The 17,414-nt window shown below is 37.6% G+C and overlaps 1 protein-coding gene across 5 annotated transcripts in view; it reads left to right on the top strand.

The window, feature by feature from the left end:
• Positions 1-17,414, top strand: part of LOC127582046 (DENN domain-containing protein 1A-like) — a 437,758-nt gene that overhangs the window by 157,255 nt on the left and 263,089 nt on the right. For all 5 annotated transcript variants that reach the window (XM_052037000.1, XM_052037002.1, XM_052036999.1 and 2 more), the window contains 2 exons: positions 1,838-1,887; positions 11,126-11,245. In XM_052037000.1, coding sequence (XP_051892960.1) covers positions 1,838-1,887; positions 11,126-11,245 — 170 coding nt within the window. The remainder of the gene's footprint in view (positions 1-1,837; positions 1,888-11,125; positions 11,246-17,414) is intronic.

Raw genomic sequence — 17,414 nt, 5'->3', positions numbered from 1 at the left:
TCCATATCGGTTACCTTGCATTGTCTCTGCATAAAACCCACTAATGTGGTTGGAGTTGCATTTACATTAAAAAAAATCATAGTTCAGAACTTGGAGGCTACATTAAGGTACCTATGGTAATCAGTAGAGGGGAGGTCTGTTGCAAGATCTGAATGATAGATTAAGTGAGCTGTGGTGCCCAAAACACAATCTCTGTTGTTACTTGATTACAGCTATAGTTGCAAAATTACATTGTATGATTTAGAACTAATACTTCTGTAGAAAAACCTGTTGAAGGAATAAAATACTTGCATGTTTTGCTATGACTGCGCAATCAAGTGGACAGACTATTTAAACTGAAGTCACTGCCGGAATTTATAATGTTCAGCATTCAAGAACACTCGATAGAGAACTGTTCCATGTGCAAAGTAATGTTTAATTTATCAGCAAGGTCCAAATTGGCTTTAGGCAATCCAGCCACAGCTTGAACTGGTTTGCTGGGACCATGGGAAAATTTAATTAGCTATTTTTCATCCACATGTAAAATGTATGAATATAAAATGAAGCTGTAATTAACATTACAAACCATTTTATGAAAATTGTTTGTGCAGTGTAAACTATATGGTCTGTGAGCTGCAAACACACAAATGTCATCTTAGTATAATGAGGATTTCTTAAAAATATTTCCTCACCTGGAGGTAAATAGTTTCCTTTAAACAAAAGTAAGTTTTGAAAAGCTTTTGATGTTGTGAAGCTACTAAAGCGTATTTTTTAAAAACAGTTTTGTTTGATATTTGGATGTGCTGTCAAGTACTAAGACATATCAGGAGATGTAGTTAATGGTAACGAGAGAAGAAAATTACAACATTGGAAAAAAGTTCAAATTATCTTAATTCAGAATTTCAAAGATCCTTAATAATATTGATTTAAATATTGGCAGATATATTGAACTTTATGTACCATTTTTTATGAGAGTAGGAAAATAATCCTTTTATTTGTGGCATAATTTTGAAATTGCTTTGAATTTGTGTTTCGATGATGGTGGTATAGCATCCCTTTTCGGATATCTATTTTCTAAAGTTGCCCTGTTTTACTGCCCCCTCAATGCTTACACAGGTATTGTACTTCTCAGCATTTTTATTGATTATATTGTCCCAGTGCTCGGCACTTGGAAAATGATATATGCACTAAACTTTTAATCATCTATTGTTGCACATATTTGGTGAAGAAAAATATTTTATTTAAACAATAGTTTTTGATAGAAAAAAACAATCAAGTATTCTCATTTTGAACTTCCTATTTTTTAAAAAAAAGACAAAATGGAGAAAGATGCTGCTTTCTCTGGTCTCCTCTTTTGTCATACCGTACCATTGGTTTTCTAATCCCATCAGCCCCTGTTTCTAGGTAACAGCCAAAGCTCTGGCAGGAGTGGCAGTCTGGGCTGAGATAAGCCCATGTGGTTGGTGTTATTTAGTGTGATCCATATGGTCAGGCTGAGGGGAATCCCAGGAGGGGTGTTAACACTCAGCATCCCAACCTCCAGTCCCCCAGGAGTTTGCATGAGGTAGCCCCTGCAGCCTGTTCATGTGTGAATCTTGATCATTTTTTTCCATATTTAATGAAGTTTGTTATTATTTGTTATTATAACTGACTGCTCACTGCCTTCTGTAATTGATAAGTGTCCCACTACTTTACCTGTCTTGTATTTTGCCTTGGAACAATTGAGGGTGGGTGCAGGGTGGCAGTTGGGGGGGTGGGGGGAGGGAGTGGGTGAGTGGAAGGTGTAATTGTATGGTGTAGTTAATATTAGATTTATTGGCCTCACAAGATGCATTAATTCTCTGTTTTCTCTCCACAGGAAGTTCTGCAGACATTGACCAAGTTTTGTTTCCCTTTCTATGTGGACAGGTACTGTTATCATTGCAAAGTTTATGAGATAAAGATGCCATAAAATTGCTCTGGTAAATAACAAAGAAACATAGTTGTATTCTGTGCCTTTAAAATCTAGTTTAAAGCACCCACCCTTGCACATAAAAATGAGGAAACTGTTTTTATTTGCCTGTTAAGCTGGTATTGTAATTTACCGCAGGTGCTCTGAATCATAATTCTGTTCAGTGTCATCATAATTGTTACTTTCTTAAAGCTGAAAGCAGTGAAGTGCCTGAGAGAAGTTGTAAATTAGATCTTCACTTCAGCAGAGTACAGCCATGGGTGGTTTACACATCCCATCCTGGTTGCATGCACTACAGTATTATTCACCAGACTTTGGCAGTGTTAATTATAAGTTAACGAGAAAGGGAAAAGGAGCTCATTTAAAATTAGTGAGGAATATTTTATTTTAAAGAATGGTATTGGATCAATTATGTTTGCAATCCCATCAATCCTTTAACACAACTAAATTTTAATTTTAGCTTATTTTTAAATTATACATTCATGCTATTTAAGATTAGCTATAATTTGTTTTCTAAACTAAATGCAGACTCTTGTACTTACTCAAAAGCGCCCTCTGTAGATAGTTTGAGAAATGTTTTGTCTCAGAATGTTTTCTCGTGATGATTTATTATTGTTGTGCATTTGTTATTGAGTAGTATGATATGTTAAAGTTGGGTTGTGATTGTTGTGTACTTGTATTGAAAACATCTTTAGAAGTGTTAAGCATGATTTTAATGATATGCTGTTAGAAAAAGTAAAATGTTTTTGATAGTTTTTGTTAGAACTATATCCAATATGTTTACTTGTCTTAATTATTCTGCTACTTTAATGATGGGAGATGCAATAACTTCCCATTCTTAGCTCGCTGTGCCTGGAGGGATCTTGGTGTTTTACCATAGAGATCAAACGAATGGTTGGCTGACATTCACGAACTTTGCTACAATCACATTGCAGAGCAGCATTGACAATAACCCGGTACATCAGGTCTCTTGTGACATTTGTGGTTGGAGAGTTGTGCCGAGTGTCATTTAAGAGGAAGGGACCCTTGGCATCTTGGACAAGTGTGCTTGACAGCTGGGATGTTTCCTATTTTGCCAACTCAGGGTGATGTGTCAGTATTCAAAGATTTGGGCCTTTGGTTATTTGGAAAACTGGTTGCTGTTCTGATTGTCGGAACATGAAAGGCTATTTAGTTTTACACAATGGAGAGTGAAAGTCTAGGAAAGAAAAGTTTTCAAAGTTAAATTTTTGGAGAGAAAAAAGGGATTAGAAAAGAAAGCATTATTTTTCAAAAACAGAAGAGAGAAAAGCTGAATAAATTGAGGTAACGAGGCAGGCTGAAATGTATGTGAACAAACCAATTAAGAGCAGGAATAGCTCACTCAGACCCTCAGCTTGTTCCAGCACCCCACAAGATCACGGCTGATCTGACTATAAGATCAACCCTACAGTCCTGTCTTCCACAGAGACCTTTCACTCCCTTGCATATCAAGAATCTATCTACCTATGTTTAAAAAATATTCAAAGATTCAAAGGGGCAGCACGGTAGCGTAGCGGTTAGTGCAACGCTATTACAGCGCCAGCGATCTGGGTTTGATTCCCGTCGCTGTCTGTAAGGAGTTTGTACGTTCTCCTGCGTCTGCGTGGGTTTCTGCCGGGTGCTCCGGTATCGTCCCACATTCTAAAGACGTACAGGTAGGTTAATATGGGTTTAAAATGGGCGGCACGGACTCGTTGGGCCGGAAGGGCCTGTGAAGCATCCTCCCCACATCCACCCTGTCAGGATCTTGTACGTTGCAGTCAATTTCTCTCTCACTCTCCTAAACTCCAGTGATACAAGCCTAACCCATCCCAGTCATTCCCCATAAACCAGCCTATTCATTCCAGGTATTGGTCTAGTAAACCTTCTCCAAACTGCTTCTGATTGATTAGTATCTATTTTTCAAAGTGGAGACCAATATTGTGCACAGTACTCCTGATGTCATCGTGCCAATGTCCTGCATAACTGAAGCATAACCTCCTGAGTTTTGTATTTCGTTCCCCTGCTGATAAATAGTAACACTTTGTTAATTTTCCAAATTATTTGCACCATTGATACGTATATTATGCTATTTTTATTCTTCCTATCAAAATGGACAATTCCATATTTCCTCACATTATACTCCATTTCTCAGATTATTGTCCACCCAATTAATATATATGTATCTCTTTATCCCTTTGTAGCCTCCTTGCGTTCACTTCACAGCTTACTTTCCTACCTATCACTGTCTCATCAGAAAATATTACATTCTGTTGGTGGCTTCATCCAAGTCATTTGTATAATCGGTTAAAAGGTGAGGCCCCAGAAACAATCCCAGCAGCACATCACTCGTTGCATCCTGTAACTAGAACAAGACCCATTTATGCCTACTCTCTCTTTTCTATTAACCAGCCAATTTTCTGTCCATGCCAGTGTGTTACCTCATATATCATTGGTTTAATATAGAATTTATTTTTAATTCTATCATGTTAATGTACTAGAAATAACATTGCAACTCAAATTTGGATACTTTATATTTGCACTTTTGGTTATTTCCACAGTATACACAATGAGAGCTTGCAGAATTGTCTGTCTCAAAGACACAGTCATTTCCCTGGGTCTTTGGTCCAAGGACAATGAAAATGCAAACTGTTTTCACTTAGAGTTTTCTTTGCTTTGTATTCTGGATTGTAAGGGATGCTGCATAAATGTATGTGTTGTGCCTGATGTATTGTACTGTTTTTGTTCATACAACAGCCTTGAGAATTGCATTGATTTTTGTTTGTTTCAGTTATGAGAAACAGCAGTGGACCAGTGGGAAAATAGTTTGCTAGAACAATTTTGGTAATGCATTGAAGACTCCATTCACCTTTGAGCTTAATCCTCACCAACTTGGTTCTGGTCAATAGCAGGATAGAGCTTGCTCCTGTTCAACTTCCCACTGGCATACACTTTTTACCTGGGTGGTACATGCATTAGTTACTTCATCAGCGCAGGGAAGTATATGGTCATGCACTTTGGTAGAAGGAATAAAGGCATAGAATGTTTTCTTAATGGGGAGAGAATTCAGAAATTGGAGGTGCAAAGGGACTTGGGAGTCCCAGTGCAGGATTCCCTAAAGGTTAACTTGCAGGTTGAGTCAGTAGTAAGGCAGGTAAATGCAATGTTAGCATTTATTTCAAAAGGACTAGAATATAAAAGCAAGGATGTAATGCTGAGGCTTTACCAGGCGTTGTTCAGACCACATTTGGAGTACTGTGAGCAGTATTAGGCCCCATATCTAAGGAAGGATGTGCTAGCGTTGGAGAGGGTCCAGAGGAGGTTTATGAGAATGATCCCAGGATGAAAGGGTTAACGTATGAGGAGTGTTTGCTGGCTCTGGGCCTGTACTCGCTGGAGGTTAGGATGAGGGGGATCTCATTGAAACCTACTGAATATTGAAAGGCCTGGATAGAATGGATGTGGAGAAGATGTTTCCATTGGTAGGGGAGTCTAAGATCAGCGGGCACAGCCTCAGAATAGAAGGATGTCCCTTTAGAACAGAGATGAAGAGAAATTTCTTCAGCCAGAGGATGATGAATCTGTAGAATTCATTGCCACAGACAGCTGTGGAGGACAAGTCATTGGGTGTATTTAAAGTGGAGGTTGATAGGTTCTTGATTAGTAAGGCATCAAAAGTTATGGCGAGAAGGCAGAATAATGGGGTTGAGAGTGAAAAATAAATCAGCCATTATCGAATGGCAGAGCAGACTTGAAGGGCCGAATGGCCTAATTCTGCTCCTGTGTCTTATGGTCTCATCTTCCAGTCAGGACTATTATCAGGGATGTTATTAGAATAAATACTAAACCTTTATCTAGATAAAAATGTATTGCATAACCACAGTACTAAAATATGTATCAGAATTTTACCTTTTGATTTGTAAAAAATGTGTTCAAATCTAAAATTGTTCAAATTTTCTAAAAGACTGGTTTTAACAAGAGAAATAAAGGACTGCAGATGCTGGAATCTAGATGCAAAACTAGATGCAAAACAAGATGCACCCTAACACAAGTTGCATCCTAAACTAATTAATAAACATTTGGTATCAGATATAACATGAAAACAATAATGATACTGGATTTATAAACAAAAAACAGTGACATTTTATTCATTTTAACTTCAATGTAACAAGTACTGCTATTATGTGACACATTTAGAAGCATAGTTTTAAGAAATTTTAAATGTTGATCAAAATTTTTTAAGACCCCTGATCAGTCTAGAACTAGGGGTCTCAAAATATAAGGGCAGGTCATTTAGGCCTGAGTAGATGAGAAGTTTCTTCACTTAAACAGTGATGAATCTTTGAAATTTCCTTGTCCAGAGGGCTGTGGAGGCTTGATAATTGATTAAATTCAAATCTGAAATAGATAGATATCTGGATATTAGTGGAATCGAGGATAATTTGGATAGAGTGGACATAGAGAGGATGTTTCCATTAGTAGGGGTCTAGGATCCGAGGGCACAGCCTCAGAATAAAGGGCCTTCCATTTAAAACTGAGATGAGGAAGAATTTCTTCAGCCAGAGGGTGATGAATCTGTGGAATTTGTTGTCACAGATGGCTGTGGAGGCCAAGTCATTGGGTGTATTTAAGGAGAGATTGATAGGTTCTTGATTGGTAAGGGGGTTAAGAGTAACTGGGAGAAGGCAGGGGAATGGAATTGAAAGAAAAAAATCAGCCTTGACTGAATGGTGGAGCAGACTCGATGGCCTAATTCTGCTCTTGTATTTTCTGGTCTTATGCTCTTATAAGGGAGGAAATGGCATTGAGATGGACGATAAGCCACGATCTTGTTGAATGGTGGGGCAAGTTCAAGCAATTGAATGGCTTTCTACTGCTCTTATTTCTTATTTAAAATATTCATCTGTCTGCAGGGAAGTTCTCCAGAATTTTTGCTCCACAATTTGTATCTCAACCAACATCATTAAAGTAGATGTCTGGTCATGTAGCTCATTGCTATTTGCTGGACCTTGCTTTCTCTAAAGATGCAAGTGATCACACATCCAATGCATTTCATTGGCTGTGAAGTACTCTGAAACATCCAGGGTCCATGAAAGATGTGATCATAAATCCCAAAGTTGTACTTAAAATGTAAATGGTTAAATCTTAGATTTTATTTCAAAATAAATTGCAGAGAAATTGCAACACTAATGGAACACGACTAAAAATAAATGTGTCACGTGTTGCAATGTGCAAAATGTATAGTTTCTTAAATTTTTAAATTGGTGTATAGTTTATCTGTGTTTGCTGGTTTAAAGTCAATTAAATTATTGGAAGATTGTTTGATCTCCACATGAAAATCACTATGACATACTCTGTGGAGCCTCTGTACTCAATTTTTAATGCACCACTTTTAATCAATACTCTTTTGAGGCTAAGCAATTACAGGTTATCCATTAATGAATTGGTGATATCCTTTTGTCACATTTGCAGAATTTAATGTCACTGTTCAATTTCTTCAGTTTGGTGCTAATTTGAGCTTAAACTTGGCCTTTGATCTCAGTCTCTGAAGCCTTTATTAACAAAATAGTGACTTGCTATTCTTTGCCATGGCTTACACTTTATTTCATTTATTCAGTGGCTTACCCCACGTATTAAATGGTTATCTTTTCCACAGTGCTGTATATAGCATAATCTCCCACTTTTCTCTAAGTGTTTGTAACTAATCCTCTGCATACTCCTTCTGTATTGAAGCATTTTAATTCCATCTTCTCGTGAGTTCTGCTAAATAGATAATCACTTTAGATCGAAAGTTACAATTTTATTCAGTAATTCTATAATATTAAATTTCAACATGTTGACTTGCATTTTGTGGTCAGTAGCAAATAAATGGCAGTACTTCTTGGCACATACAATTCCCCACAGATCCTCTGAGGCCTTTTTGCACTAGAACCTTTGGTATTTAGAGTACCAAAATATATTGCCCTCTAAGCAAAGAGACCTGAGAACTGTGTAAACAGTGCAAGGAAAGAGATTGTATTCTTAACCAACCAGAATACAGAATCCTTTCTGAGACACAGAAGATTTAAACCAAAACATGTAAAATACAAGATGTAATTCATTGTCAAATTATGTAAAGAGCACAAAATAATCAGAAAAGAAAGATAAAAGAAAATTAAAGACAAAAGTATTGAAAACAATTACAATTTTTAAAGATCTCCAACAATAACTGAAATCTGAAGCTATGCCTCTACATCTGCAAAAATTAACTTTAAGTGTCATAGTTGTTCATCACTAATTAAGATTATTGTTCAATTAAATTTTCACTTCTAATTTTATCTGGTGAGTTTAGTGGATATATATTGTGTAGATACCATAATTTCACATTTTTTATGGTCTGATACCAAGTTTCTAGGTGAGATAGAAGTGGAACAAAATTTCTACTGGAGCAGGGTATCATGAATATTCGGTTCCTGACTTTGGCCTTTAATTGTTCATGTGTGGAAATCAAATGTTGCTGTGTGACCTGTTCCTTAATGATGGTGAATGCTGATTGCCTTGCATACATTTTTTCCTCAAAACTTGGGCTAATGACATTGCAGCTGCTAAAATGATCAGAGTGATTCAGATTGTTTTTGACTTTTAATGTTCACCTTGAACGTAATATCCTTTGACTTTGGTAGGGTTTTACATAGTATTTGCAGGCTGGACTTTAAATCTTGGGGGATACTGCATACCATTTAAAATTTATTTTGTAGAACCAGTCTGAACTGTTAATCTTAATCCAATAAAAAAAATTACATGTTTAGTTTTAACCCAACTAATTTTTAAAATTGTATTTTTAAATATTAGTATTCCCCATTAATATTTACCAACATTATATATCACAGGTAATGCAAATTGACCAATGTTATCTTTTGACATTACTTATCTGTGGCCAGATATTAGCACAGCCTTTGCCTGTGTAACCACAGGACTGATGAAAGCACAGCTTGACAAATTCTTTCAGTATTTCCATTAGATGTTTCACCATCCATTTATTTCATCTTTGGTCTTGGCCATTATTTTATGTTGTTCTCCAGGAAAAAAAAACATAGACTGTGAAGTTCTCCCAGTACGTTAAAATGTATTCTATTTTATTCTAGCCATTTCAGTTCTGATACATGTTTTGTAATACTTGCATCTTTCCTTGATCATCCATCACTCAAAAACTCCACCACCCACACTAAGTCTGCTGCTAAAATGAAACAACTTGCATTGATATTAATCTTTAATATGGAAACAACATTCCAACAGACGTTTGTAACAACCAATACTGGGCCAAAGGAGAGGTATTAGTAAGAGGCACACAGCAATTTGAATGGAGATTTGAATGGAGGAAGTGGGTTTTAAGGATATTTTTCAAGGCATAGGTGGTGAACAGATGAGCAGTAGGGTAAAGGAAAAGGTGCACAAAAGGCAAATTGGAGGATGGTGAGAAATGTCTGTTGCACTGGAGGAACAGGCAGATATAAGAGGTACAAATACAAGAATGAGAATTTTAAATTGGAGCTGTTGAGGGATTGGGAAGCTGAGTTAGTAACATGGGGATGACAATGGGGGGAAAATTGCTGTTTTCTGCAATTCATCCCTGCTATGCCAGGTGTTTAAAATCACGTTTTTCACTTCTGCAATAATCTTTAATCTTGTCTACACTGTTTAAGGTGCCTTCAATTTCACAATCTCTATTAGTTTTCATATGGGTAATTTCACAAAATCTATGTGACAGTGAAAATATTTGGTTTCAGATTTTAACTGGAGTGCAGCCTACTTATGTGACTGTTCAAGATGAGCTGATCTTCAGTATTTTGGATATTTAAATGCTTTTAAAGCCCTATAGTGTAGAATAATAAACGGCCCAGGTGGCAGTGTCAATACTTAATATGCAATTTGCATGTTTGATTTTGATTACTCTGCCTTTTTGATTTTGTGTTGATGGCATAAACATTGGGAAATTTTCTCAGCTCGGTTAGAATTAAATTGTGTAACTGACAACTGATAGTGAATCAAGGATATCCCTCCTGAGTTCAGGTGTGAGTTACAGAAAGAGCATAGAACAGTACAGAACAGGAACAAGCCCTATGGCACACGATGACTATTCTGAGCTTTATGCCAAATTAAACTAATCCCTCCTGCGCATGATCCATACCCCTCCATTCCCTGCATATTCATATTGCCTATCTAAAAGCCTCTTGAACACCACTATGGATCTGCTTTCACTACCACCCCTGGTAGTGTGTCCCAGGCACCTACCACTCTCTGTGTTTTTAAAAAAAACACTTGCCCTGCACATCCTCTTTAAACCTACCCCCTCTCACCTTAAAGCAATGCTCTGTAATATTTCTACCCTGGGGAAAAGATTCTGGCTGTATACCCTATCTATGCCTCTCGTAATTTTATAAACTTCTATCAGGTCTCCCCTCAGCCCCCAATGCTTCAGAGAAAACAGTCCAAGTTTGCCCAACTGAAAGTTTAAAATAATGTTGGGTTTGTGATACCTGCTTGTATTGCCCACATACTCTTGTGTTATATTTGTTAGAAATAACCTTGGGATTAAGCAAAGAAAGACAACTTTCACTATTGTGGCTGTGGCACATCTCTGTCATGTCCAATATAGTTGAAGACTAATTTTTAAATGTGTTTGCAACATTGCTCTGGCAGTAGCACGTTTGTGGCATCCTAGTTGACAGCCTGACCCAAATTCAGGAACTTTGAAAGTTGAGGGACAGAGTTAGATGTAATAATGATTTGGAGTTAAAAGATGGAAAAATGCAGAACACTAATTAGAGAAAACATTAGAGAGCACTGAGTGCAGAGATTAGCTAGAGGCAGAAAAGAAAAAGCAGCGAGGGAGGGATAATATTATTAACCAGAAAGTTCAACAGAAGAGTGTAAAAAAAAGAGAAATAATTGTAGAAGAAAGAAAAACCAAGGAGGTTGGTTTTAATATTAAAAATAAAGATGGGAGAGAGACTAGGCTTAGATTAGTACATTCTGAACTCCCATTAGATCAACCTGTTGCCCTATATAAGGAGAAACATGGCATGCGTCCATTTATTTCCTGAAAATGAATTCCTGCCTGGAGTTCAGCTGTGCTAGTTCAGTGACATGATTTGCTTAGACAACTTTATCTTATGGTCAGTTGAAAATTCTCTTCTGCTTTGTTCTCTTTTTCAGCCTTACAGTCAGTCAAGTTGGCCAGAACTTTACATTTGTACTCACTGACATTGACAGCAAGCAGAGGTTTGGATTCTGTCGCTTATCTTCTGGGGCTAAAACTTGCTCCTGCTTCCTAAGGTGAGACAGCAAAATGTATATACAACCACAGAAAACAGCACTAGCCTCTGGTTTGTGACAAATAGCACATTTTAGCTGACAGGCACGATTCTCATATCCTTTCCCAACAGGTCATTATACTGAGGGGTCAGTCCTAAGTGCATTGTCTTGGGGACAAAGACCCTCTGATTATGAGGTTCATCTGTGTGTCGTAGTTTCAGATTTATATTGGGCAATAGCCCTTTTTGGAAAAAAAAACAAAACGTTGTTTAATCTTGCATCACACTTTGCAAAGCTTATTTACTTACTATGAAAATGTAAAAGGACGTTATCATGTATTCTTCTTTATGTATTTATGTGGAGCTTTGCTTGTTTAATGCCTGTGCAGACTGGAATCGATCTTTAGATTGTACCCATTGCGCTCTTTACAGCAAAGACCTCTATTTCAGTTTACAGTATAATCTTTTATCATGGCATTGCATTCAATTAATAAAATGATAGTGAAACAGATGTAAGCAAGTAAGTACTGCAACAACATTAAATTCCTTTGAACTGATGCATAGATAAGGAGGAGGCTTTAAAGCTTCTACATTGCGGTGCTGAAGAAATGAACCATACTGCCAGAGTGGGAATTAAACTCGGCTTCAAAATTGGTTTCAGATAAAACTGAGTGTAAAGTATTTCTACTTTATTTTACCAAATTGATCATTAGAAAAAGATTCTATGTGTTTAAGATCAAGCAAAAGGTCAAGTTAGCTTCCTAAATCTACACCTGTTGGATCTTTGCAACTTGCTTATTTTTTTACATGTATGCATTGTTTTGTAGAGGAAAACAAAGTTGTATAAAAATGTTTTTAAATGTGGATAAAGAGAAAAGGAAGGCTAATTTCTGAAAAATAGTATATAATCCTTCTGTAAATAGCAAATTTTCAAATTATGATCTTGTAACAATTATTGTACCGTGACCAATCCTTCAGTAATTATTGAATGTTGCTGAATTAAGAAACTGAGCCATCATCAGATGTGACGAGTGAAGATGGAATAAAATTCCCTAGTTACTGTACATATCTAACAAAGCAATCAAGAAGCGTTATGATTGTGATTTCTAGTTGGACCCTCCCCAATAATTTCCATGCAGGTTGTATTGAAGTACTTAATCTCTCTGTCCCCTCTAAAGTGGTGCTTCTTCAGTGTGAAATATACAGGCTTAGAAGTTCTTTAGTGCTGGGTTGGCATGTTAAATGGGTGATGCGTGATCCAATGAAATTTCATTTTGAGAGCCTGCTGCTGTCAAATTCTATAACACGTGAGGCACATGGAAGAGAGGTCTGGGAATCGGCGGGGGGTGGTTCAAGATTGCCTGCTGGGGATGGAGAGTTGTGATTGGGTTACAGGGGGGTTGTTAGAGGCCACAAAGGAGAGGTGTTGTGAGGGCAAACTTTTTAACTTAAATTAGACCTACTTGAGGTGGTTCTCAGCATTGGACTCCAGAGCCTGAGCACTTATGTGAAAACATACATTGTGATAGATCCACTTATGTAAGAGTGACCCATGCTGTCAATGAGCAAAGGAAACATGCGTGAAGGTCATGGATATGGTGTCAAGGAATATGTCGCATACCATTGGGCAATTGAATACAATTGTGCATATCCTGGCCCCTTGATGCGTGATGCATCATACACATGGCGGTTCAGAAAGGAAGATCAGGGAGGATGTAAATTCTGGAACCTGATTTGCAGAGAGCTTTCTGACAAAGTTGTATTGCAAAGTACACACAAAAACTTAATCTGCACATTACAACTTTTAAGCAGATAAATTTTGGCCCCTTCCTCATAGCTGGTATTGTAAAATTTGGTACCACCTTGTACACTGTGCAGAGCCTTGGTATTCTTTAGGGTATATGAGAGCTAAAACTGGACATGATGCTCTGTGAATCTGTAAGAGCCTAACATTGTACTGACATATCTCTCATTGTTTTGGATGATGGTCCTTGGACATAATCTAAAATCCCTTTTGTTTTCTTAAGTACTATCACACACATTGAACAGTACCTTTTATGAATAATGGGTTCTTAGCTCAGATCAGTTAAGGATTTAAGTTATAAATTACACTTCTAATTCCAAGTATATAACATTCCACTGGTCCAGTTTAAGTGACCCCCACCAACCTAATTTATTTAAATCAGCTTTTCATCATTATGTGCGTATCTATACCTAACAGTGTAGTTAAAGTTTAATGTTTAGCAGGGTGTTTATTTATATTTAAAGAGTTTATAGCATGAATTGTTAGACCTTTCTAATTAACTCAGGTAACCACTGTCTGTAAGTCATTTTGTCAAATAGGGTCACTTTTTCTTCATTTGCATGATTGATGCATTGCTGGCAAGGCCAGCATTTATTTCCCCATCCCAATGGCTTGGGAAATGCTGGTGTGCAACTTTCTTGTTCTGCTGCAATCCTTTCTATTGAAGGAACCACTAGTGTTGTTGGGTAGATAGTTTTAGGATTTAGATGCAGCAGTGCTGAAGGAACAGCAATATATTTCCAACCCAAGATGATGTGCAACTTAAAGTGGAATCTACATGTTGTGACATCCCATACGTGACAGGAATAAGAATGTATTCTTAAATTCCAAACTTGTTCCAAATGTACAATGCCATTGTGAGCACATACAACCCTTGAAATGTGGCATTTTGCAGATCAGTATGATATGGTGAGAGTGATAAAACATTTTTGTTTTGCACTGTAATTAATAGTCTTACACCAGGTGATCCCCCAAACTAGAAATAGATCCTGTAACACGTCTTTCTGTCATTCTGCAAAATCAAACCTCTCATTTTTCAGTAGCATCTACAGGATGCACTGCAGCAATTCACCAACACTCCTTAGACTGCACCGTCCAAACCCACAGCCTCTACCAGCTAGAAGGACAAGGGCAGCAAAAGCATGGGGGACACCATGCCCTCCGGACCACACACCCTCCTGACTTGGAAATATATTGCCGTTCCTTCACAGTCACTGGGTCAAAATCCTGGAGCATCATCTCTCCCTAACAGCGTTATGGAGATGCCCACTCCTCAAGGACCGCAGTAGTTGAAGAAGGCAGCTCACCACTACCTTCTCAAGGGCAACTAGGGATGGGCAATTAAATGCTGACTCAGCCTGCAAAGCCCACATCCTTTGAGTGAATATAAAAAGTATCAAGCCTGTTAGAAGGAGGAGATAGGTAGATACCTAAATAGTCAGGATATCAAGAGATATGGGGATAAGGCCGGAAATTGGGATTAGAATAGTTTTTTCTTCTTCTTCCCCCATTCCCCATTTCTCATTTCTATTTCCCTTTCCTTGGAGCAGACTCGATGGGCCGAATGACCTGCTTCTGCTCCCTTGTCTTGTGATCTTGTGAGATCACAAATATAGTCAAATATTTAAATATCAAATAGTCTGACAAGCTTCATTTTTTTCATTCATTTCATTCATGATTTTCATTCCTGATTCATTCGCAGATGTGTAGTTGCCTTTGCTGTCCTCCATGATATCTACTAAGCAATGAAACAAAATTAACTTTTTGAACAACACTAAATTGATATAATGGTCCAGAATTCAGGGCTATAATGACAGAAAAACTTTGAATTTGTCACCGTTATTGTGTAAAAGTAACATGACTGTTGGTGTCCAGTTAAGCGCAGAGGTTGCTGCCATTGATATTCTGCTCCTCCACAGGGTGCTCTGTTGCAATCCTGGCAGATGCAATCAACATAGAATTAGTGATTTGATGTGAATTTCAATTTTTGCAGACGATCCTCATCGCTGTACACCCTGTGGAGGAGCAGGACGTCAGTGACAGGAACCTCCATGTTTAACTGAATGTGTGCAGATGCTGATGCTGCTGTCAGTTTTACACAGTAACGTTGGTGAATGTTGACAGTTTCACTGTCATTACAATCACAAATTCTGGGCCATTATCTCAACCTGAGTGTTGTTCAAGAAACCCAGAGATTTTTTTTTCATTGCTTGTGTTGTTTTTTGCTCAGTGGTTATCATGGTGGACAGTGATGGCAGTTAGGCACCTGCGATTGAATCGGGAGATTTGATGAGTAATGATACTGTGCTTTTGATTTGACAGGCTTGTGATCTGAGGCTTTATTTTGAAGACTGATGCAGAGCAGTGTTGGATCTATTTATAGTTAAGGGTGATTTTAAATCCTGTTGTGTTAGACCATTCACTGCAGCATGAAAGTATTAACACTCTCTTTGTATAATTTTACTTTGCAGTCTAGTGCTCTCCGTATTTATATTTGTACTCTTACATTTGCAGCACGGGTTTGGAATTGATGCGTTATACTTTTTCAGCCATATTCAAATTTTTCTATTTAAAATTCTAAATTAAAGTAGTTCAAGAACCTACAGAATGTTTTACCCCTGAAATGACTAGAGATATTCAGCAGATAGTGCTAGACCTAGCCATGATCAGGAATCACCACCTGCAGTCCCTGCACGCCTGCAGGTATGTGGGATGGATGCAGTTGACTGATCTAACTGGCTCACTACGTCCTTAATTCAGGAGGCAAGGTTCAAATGGTGCCTGGGCCTCGGGCATGGTGTAGAGGCTCTATCCCTGGAGTTGGAGCTCTGTCTGCTATCAAAGCTGCAATTTTAACAGTTTAAGAAAAAATCTGAAATTTGGAGATATTTAAAAAGTACTATTGAAGTGAATTAAAAAAATGAAAGAAGATAATTAAACACAAAGCACTTAAGAGTTAATTAAAAGCATTAAACGAAAGATAAGTAATTAAAGATAATAGTTCCCCTTCCTTTTGTCTTCTAATCTGCTGCCCTACAATCCCCGCTGAAATCAATGGGTTGTGAGGTCTAATCTATGTGGTAATTCCCCCAGCAGTTTAAATGGCCACCAACTGCAGCCAGCAAGATTAGTCCGACTGATTGATAATTGTGTGCCATGGTACTGTCACCAATTTTCACAATCTCTGATACAAAGTAGCAGAAACTTTGTACTGCTGTCTATATGGTGCCCACTATTTATTCTTTAAATGCTCTTTTACTGAATAATTCTATGTTGCTGAATGTTGTGGTGATTCAGCCTTTTAGTTGTTACATTCTGTTCTAACTTACCATCCTGTGTACTTTTAAAGAGGAGAATGCTCTTGTTTAACCATCAACAATGTCATGCTGTCATTATTGATGCTGGGAGCTTATTTTGTTTTACTGTTCCACACCTGCATTTTAATTGGATTATTACAAATCTTACAAACTGTGTGGCTCTCAGTGGGTTGCTTCAGACGTTAGGCTTTTTAAACCACAATATTAAAACATAGTATCCATCTTATGTGATAATGATAAACAGCTCTGCTATTCATAAATTGGTGGATCCATTTTCTTTTTTAAAGAATTTTATACCTTTTGATTGTTTTCCTCCTTCTGAGTGGTTTTAACTTTATCTATAATTATTTCAACTCCCCATCATTGTCTTTATTGCCCACTTCCAGCTCATTGAATTATGAAGCTCGCTTGTGTTTTGCAAAACTACGTAACCACCTACTGCAGTACACAACTTGCATGCAGTATTTAGCTACTTGACACCTTCGATCTTATGGTTTGAATATTTAGTTGGAATTTAGTAATGTAATGGATAAATCTTTTCCAATTGGTTTTAAGTGGTTTCTAAATAATAACTACAGCATGCTAAAATAGCTGACTGTGCAATTTTAACGTGATGCAATTGTGTTACGTAGATGGTATCCACTCTGATGCTCAGTACTGCATAAGTTATCAACTTGGCTTGTTTCAACGTGTTATGAGAAAATTAGATTAGGTTATGCATTTGTGCAGGTAGGTGCCTTTGTCTCTCCTTGACAACTTTTCTTACTCCTCTGTATTGCCCTCCTCTTACTGAGCTTTGCTTCCCAGTGCTGAAACCATTGTCTATCCTCCTACCTGCTTTATCTACCCCTGGCTAGTTCTCCCATTCTAGAGACATAAGAGATTCTGCTGATGCCGGAATCTGGAGCAACACACACAAAATACTGGAGGAACTCAGCAGGTTAGGCAGCAGGTATGGAGGGAAATAAACAGTCAATGTTTCTGGTTGAGAAGGGTCTCGACCCGAAATGTCGACTGTTTATTTCTCTCCATAGATACTGCCTGACCTGTCGAGTTCCTCCAACATTTTG

Source organism: Pristis pectinata, chromosome 23 (assembly GCF_009764475.1).
Source record: "Pristis pectinata isolate sPriPec2 chromosome 23, sPriPec2.1.pri, whole genome shotgun sequence".
Lineage (NCBI taxonomy): Eukaryota > Metazoa > Chordata > Chondrichthyes > Rhinopristiformes > Pristidae > Pristis > Pristis pectinata.
Note: the sequence above shows the minus strand (reverse complement) of the source record. Positions and strands in the feature narration are given on the sequence as shown.